This window comes from Poecilia latipinna, unplaced genomic scaffold, assembly GCF_001443285.1.
Source record: "Poecilia latipinna isolate Pla-1442-1.1 unplaced genomic scaffold, P_latipinna-1.0 Scaffold1287, whole genome shotgun sequence".
Taxonomy (NCBI): domain Eukaryota; kingdom Metazoa; phylum Chordata; class Actinopteri; order Cyprinodontiformes; family Poeciliidae; genus Poecilia; species Poecilia latipinna.
Window position 1 is genome coordinate 161,018 of NW_015113903.1, and position 6,578 is coordinate 167,595.

General features: G+C 45.0%; 1 protein-coding gene and 1 long non-coding RNA gene across 11 annotated transcripts in view; one reads left to right on the forward strand and one right to left on the reverse strand.

The window, feature by feature from the left end:
* The window catches only part of rasal2 (RAS protein activator like 2), an 83,789-nt gene that overhangs the window by 47,826 nt on the left and 29,385 nt on the right, over positions 1-6,578 (forward strand). Inside the window, exon 1 of one of the 10 annotated variants that reach the window (XM_015054943.1) lies at positions 2,876-2,991. The exons of 8 other annotated variants lie outside the window; for them this stretch is intronic. In XM_015054943.1, coding sequence (XP_014910429.1) covers positions 2,979-2,991 — 13 coding nt within the window. In that variant the 5' untranslated portion in view covers positions 2,876-2,978. Of the gene's footprint in view, positions 1-2,875; positions 2,992-6,578 lie in introns of those variants that run through there. One more of the 10 variants, XM_015054941.1, reaches the window with a different exon arrangement.
* LOC106961312 (uncharacterized) lies at positions 965-2,391 on the reverse strand. The gene is made up of 2 exons (XR_001427747.1): positions 2,270-2,391; positions 965-1,930 (listed from the first exon to the last, which is right to left on the reverse strand). It is a non-coding gene; the product is annotated as an uncharacterized LOC106961312 (long non-coding RNA).

The window sequence follows — 6,578 nt, forward strand, 5'->3', positions numbered from 1 at the left end:
GGCGTTCGGGTGCGAGGCGTTCGGGTGCGGCGTGTTCAGGGGAGGTTTCCCTCCGCGAGGCGTTCGGGTGCGGCGTGTTCAGGGGAGGTTTCCCTCCGCGAGGCGTTCGGGTGCGAGGCGTTCGGGTGCGAGGCGTTCGGGTGCGGCGTGTTCAGGGGAGGTTTCCCTCGAGGCGTTCGGGTGCGAGGCGTTCGGGTGCGGCGTGTTCAGGGGAGGTTTCCCTCCGCGAGGCGTGCGGGTGCGGCGTGTTCAGGGGAGGTTTCCCTCCGCGAGGCGTTCGGGTGCAGCATGTAACTTCCCAGTCTGTGTGAACTGAGGAATGTCGGAGGACAAAGCGTCCGCTGTCCGTCCCCCGCCTCGCTGACCCCCGCCCCCCCTCCCTGTGAGACAGCAGGCCGAGGGGATTCCCACGCAGAGCTGCAGGGGTCCTGACCCGGTTTAACTGGGAACACTGGGAGGGTCTGAGTCCGTGATGAGGTCATTGATCTCTGGGGGGGAATTTATATGTTAATCGGACCTTTAACAACCAGTTTAAACTGGAATCATACTGGTTCTGCTGACTGGTTCAGTCTGCACAGTTTTACTGGGTTTATACTGGTTCTACTGGTTCTAATGGTTCTGGTTCAAACTGGGTTTATTCTGGTTCTGATTCTGGGCTTTACTGGAAACGACCGGGCCTTTCCACCAGTATGAACTGGACTGGGTCAGTGCTGGGACTGTACGGTTATACTGGGAGTGGTGGATTTTTAACTCCTTTGAGTTTCACAACAAACTTAACTGGGAATACTGGAAATAATCCTCCTGTTGCACCAGTTTATACTGGGATCAATGCTGGAGCTGAAGCTGGAGTTATACTGGGGGAGTCACTGGTTTTACACCAGTTTCATGAACATCTTCCTGCTGGAAGTGTTCAGGTTTTAAACTGGTTTTAAAGTGGCTTCCAGCTGACTTCATACTGGGAATACGGCTTCATGTGTCACTGGTTTTAATGGTCGGGTCAGACTGCTTACTGGTTTTACTGGTTTTAATGGGCGGCTCAGACTGGTCCCTGGTTGAAAGCAGAAATGTTTTCTGGTTCCTGCTGGTTTGTTTTGGTTTTTACTGGTTTAACTGGTTTAATTGGAGCGTTTTGGAGTTCAGGCTGAATGGAAACCAGAACTGAACCTTCCTCTTCCTCCTCCTCTTCCTCCTGTCTGCAGCGGCTCGGTCTAATTACAGTGTCTGACCGTCTGACTGTCCCTCCACAAACACTCTTCCTCCTCCTCCTCTTCATCGCCGTCCTCTGAGGAAAACATCTGGGAATCTGTTGAGTTTAAATCCTTTAGCGTGAAGAATCTGAATCATGAATTCTGAATCTGGAGCTAAATTAATGAAAGAATCTGAGATTTAAACCAGTTTTCTGATCCCAGTTTGTTTTGTGTTCACACATCAATCCGGTTTGGGAATCTAAACCTTTGCTCTGAAAAGATTCCCAGCTCCTGTGTGGAAATATCCCAAAGATCATCCACCATCTTTTCCTGTGACTGGGTGAACTGGATCTCCAGAAATTAGACTAATCTGGAAGATTAAATCTTTAAATAGGACAGTAACGTTTTCCCAGGAGGAGAGAAAACTGGGACGACTCGCTCTGGGATCTTTGGGAAAACTTGGAAAGTTTCCGGATTAGTGTTAGAAACTTTAGCTTAATGGACGTTTTCTGTTTTGGACAGATTGATGCTTACTGCCCCCTGCAGGTGGGAGGACCTTCCTGCTTCTTTATGTCACATTTATTCAGCTTTAATAATAAACCCTGATGGGTTTGATCTGCTCCTCCTCTTCCTCCTGCTGTGGATGAAGACCCCATGGCTGCTTCAGTGCGGCTCAGTGATCTCAGTGTTCCTCTCTCATCCTGCTCCTGTCCCGTCTCCCCACTTCCTGCTGCTGCGCTCACCTTCAAAATAAAAGCATCCTGCAGTCTTAAGTCTTCAGAATAAAAGTCAGCTCAAAGATGAAACTTTTTCCACTTCAATCTGTATTTCTAACAAACTTAATTTAATAAGTTTTATTTGAAAAGAGGAATAAAATAAAACCACAAAATGAAGTTCCAAACAAATTATTTAAAAAATAACCTAATTATAATATAATAAACTCTGAGAACTTTTTAGATGTATTGAGATCTAATTAATCCAGATTTGTGTTTTAATCAGTTCATTAAGTCATAAATAAGAGTTTCTATCAGTAAAACAAGTTTTTCATGCAGAAACCATTAAAGAAACACAATAATCTCCACCTGGAGGTTCTGGGCTCTTATTGTGAAGGTCCAGCAGGTGGTGGGAGGTGCATTCTTGGTGCATAAAGGAGCGTTACCACAGATCCTTCCTCCCAGGACGCAACATCACGACTGTTCCCAACGAACTCAGTATTCTTTATAACTGTTATGATTCCGTTTTTAATGTTCCTGTAAATATTCTGCTTTTCAACTCGCATGAAAAAACATTTATTTATCCCAAAGAGAAACTGAATGTAGTAACTGAAGAGCCATGACTGTCCTGACATGCTAACCTCTGCCGGAGAGCTAGCAGGCTAGCTGTTAGCTAGCTCTGCTAATCCACCTCATTTGCTTTTGCTGCTGCTCTCAGCTCTCTGCTTGTTGGGTCTGAAATATGTTGAGTCGGATTTGATTCCTTCCTTCTCTCTGCTGCATCCATGACGCCTCATTTTCACCTCCTCTGGAATTTGGGGTCAAAGTTCAGGTGTTATTTGAGATTTCGAGATGCTAATCAGCCTCTTCCTGTTGTAAAAACAGTACCTTGTTGCCATGGTAGCGCATCACAGCAACCGTCTGAAAAGTAACGTAGGAACAGCAGAAATCCTCCGCTGACAGCCTGCCGGGCTCTTATTGTGAAGGTCTGTGCGGAAGTGAGTGTGCTGAATCGGAGGAGTCTCTCAGACTGAATGAATATGTCTCCGGCTCGGGACACGTCCGGACCTCGGTTCTGATGGACCTCGTAGGTGAGTCCCGTCCCGTTCGCCGCTCCGAGCCCGGTGCCTGGTCACCGGAGCGCGGGCAGCCTCTGTGGCCGGTTGCGGGGCTCTGTCCTCCGGCTGTCGGCTCTCTGAAACACCGCTGAAGTAGTTGGTGTCCGGCTGCAGGAACCTGCTGCTTCCAGCCCAACTGAGCCGGTACCGGTCAGGGGCGCAGCTAGTCGGAACTAGCACTTAACGATCCCGAACGGAACCGAACTCCAGGTGTAATCCGAGCTTCAGAACCAGAACCGCTGAGTTCGTGTTTGGTCCGTTAGGGAATCTGTTGAGATGAGTTTTCCAGGTTTGACCCAAAAATCCGACAGTAACTGGCTGAACAGGTCCGGTTCGGATTTATTCACACGGAGTTCAGTTGGAGTCAGAAAGTGATCCGGTCGGTTTGGTTTTGATAAATGTTTAATTTTCCCGGGATCCAAAACATCCCGATCCGGTTCCTGATGATCTTCATCCTGACCTGGTTCCATGTTGGCTTCTGCCACCTTGATTTGTTTTTCATGTCCCAGGTTTGTGTTGATTCGCCCCAAATTTATCCCGTTTCTCAACCAATTCAGTTTTATTCAGGTTTTATCCCAGTTTAAATCTGGTTCTGACCAAGTTTCATTTCGGCTGATGTAGATTTTTCTGTTTTAATTCAGGTTGTATTTTGTCTTCACCTTGATTTTATTCTAGTTGTGTCTCACTTTTATCCCATTTTCTTATCAGATTTTATTTTTTTTACTAATTATAGTAAAAATACATATACTATAGTACATATATGTATAAGTACAGACTGATTTTGTCTGTATTTTATCGTAGATTTATTCTGACTTCATCTGAGCCTTTTTCTGTTTTTAATCCCAGTTTTATCTCCATTCAAACTAAATTTAGTCCATATTTTTATTCTTTTTGTCACTGATTTATTTCCTTTGTGTGTGTGTGTGTGTGTGTGTGTGTGTGTGTGTGTGTGTGTGTGTGTTATCCCAGTTTAATTTGGGTTTTGATACCAGTTCACATCTAATTTTATTCAGGTTTCATCCAGTTTTATAACAGATGTTTTTTTTCCCTCTGATTCGTTTATCCTGAAAATAAATTCAGTTTTATTCTGACTTTTGCTCTGATTTTTATGGTTTTTTCTACTTGGATTCTATTGTTATCTTCATGGTTCCTGGTTTTATTCCATTGTGTTCGTATTCAGTCTGATGTTGATTTTCCTGATTCAGGTTTCATTGTGGTTCTGTTTGGTTCTGCTCTGTCTCGGTTTGATGCTGACCATCATTTGTTTCATAAATATCTTTGTTCTGTTGTGTGACACAGAATTTTGTCTCAGTTAAATTCTAGTTTTAATTCTCAGTTTTTGGTTTATCGAAGGCAGAATTTTATCCATTTTAAATAAAAAACTAAGTACGCTATGAAGGAAGTCCAAAAACTCTGAACCAGAATTAAAATGCTGACCCTGACCTCCTCCTCTGGTGGATCCAACAGAACCAGAACGTTTGGTACCAGAACCGAGTCTCTGGTGTTTAAACATCCTGACCAGCTGATTTAATTTGGTGATCCACTCTAACATCCTGACCAGATGATTTCTGGCCAGGTGAGTTTCAGAACCTGTTGTTGCTCTCAGTCAGGCGTGATGCTCACCTGTCAGCCAATCACAGCAGGGCTTTCATGATGTCATCTGCAGCAAGGCGTGTCTTGTCTGCAGGTCAGTTTGGGGTTAAACTGCGTGCTGCATTCAGGGCCGGTCATGTTAATTCAGCCACTCAGCTGACGGCTCTGATGCTGCAGCTGATCCAAGACCAGCAGTTCTGTCTCGGTTCTTCAGAAGTGGGTCGCGTTGTCCCACACGTCCCCCGGATCAGTCCGGTTCTCTCGGCGCTGTCTGTTGGGTCCGGCCCGACCCGACGGCTCTGTTAATGAATTCAGAGGAATGCCGGTGGAGGCAGAAGCAGAGCCGGTTCCCTTCAGTCAGAAGACATTCTTTGAATATTTGCTGTGAAAGCTGAGCTCTGTGACGATGAAGGACGAGTCGCAGAAGGAAGACGGCGTTTGGACCTGCTGATTGTTTCTTCTCTGGAGAATCCAGGAAGCAGGAAAGTTCACTGAGATTCATGAGGAACATCAGGGATGGAGAAACGGACCGCCACCATTTCAGATGGATTCCTCAGGAGCGCCTGACAAACACCTGAAAACCTCATGCAGGTGTTCTTCTGTTTCCCTCCAAGCAGCTTTTTAATTACATTGAAACATATCAAAATATCACATTTAGACAAGACATTTATCCTGACAACATTCATAAAGCAACATCAGTGCTGACACACGTCAGGTGCTAAGCTCATGTGCAGAACGTAGCCTGAAACATACCAAATATGACATGGTTAGCTTGCTATATTAGCAATAAATAGACCAAAAATAACTCGTCTTGTTTTCTAACATTACTGTGAAAATGCCAGAAACAAAATATTTAGCATACTGCGTTGGTCTGCCAGAGTTAGCTTGAAAAATACAAAATATAACTAAGATAATGTGTTACTAGTATAGGAAAGGCCAAAATTCATCCATCCATCCATCCATCCATCCATTTTCTTACACCCTTGTCCCCAGTGGGGTCAGGAGGTGCTGGTATGTCCAGCTAACGTGGCGGGTGAGAGGCGGGGTCACCTGGACAGGTTACCAGTCTGTCGCATGTGACAAAAATATTGAAAAAAAAAAAACAGTCATATAACATTTAGCAAACTGATGTTAGCGTACAAAGGTGGCACTGATACAGGATTTTTAGTTATCACTCCAACAAATAAACATTAGCATGCTAATGTCATCTTAATGTTGTAGACGATGCAGTTAGAATGCCTCTATTAGCATGCTAATGCTAACATCTCTGGCTAAGTCCTGGGATTTTCTCAGCTACAATAATTTCCTAAAAGCTTGAAAAATGTAATGTATTAATATAAACTGATTGGCAAGTATGTCCAGAAATATAAGCCACATTTTTAGCTGAAATGTTCATTAATATCTAAATCTTTTATGTCTCACTTTTGTCTTTGGTATTTTTATATGTGAAACAGTAAAATGTTCCGCCTTAATTTATTTTCCTTAATGATTCATTAGTCAGAGAAACCAAAGGGAAACTGAAGGAACCGTCTGGTTCTGCAGCGAGAAGCTTTCAGCCTCTCTGGAACAGTGAGGGCGGTTCAGAGTGTGAGGCTTCAGGTGTTCAGGTGCGTTCAGGTGTGTTCAGGTGCGTTCAGGGGCATTCAGGGGCGTTCAGGTGTGTTCAGGTGCGTTCAGGTGCGTTCAGGTACGTTCAGGTACGTTCAGGTGTGTTCAGGTGCGTTCAGGTGTGTTCAGGTGTGTTCAGGTGCGTTCAGGTGCGTTCAGGTGTTCAGGTGCGTTCAGAGGTGCGTTCAGGTGTTTAGGTGCGTTCAGGTGCGTTCAGGTGTTCAGGTGTGTTCAGGTGTTCAGGTGTGTTCAGGTGTGTTGCTGTGTGAGCTCCACCCAACGACTCAAAGGTTTCAGTCAGCAGCTGCTTCCTGTCTGAGGTCCTGAATGAACGATCAGGAGCGTCTCAGACATTCCCA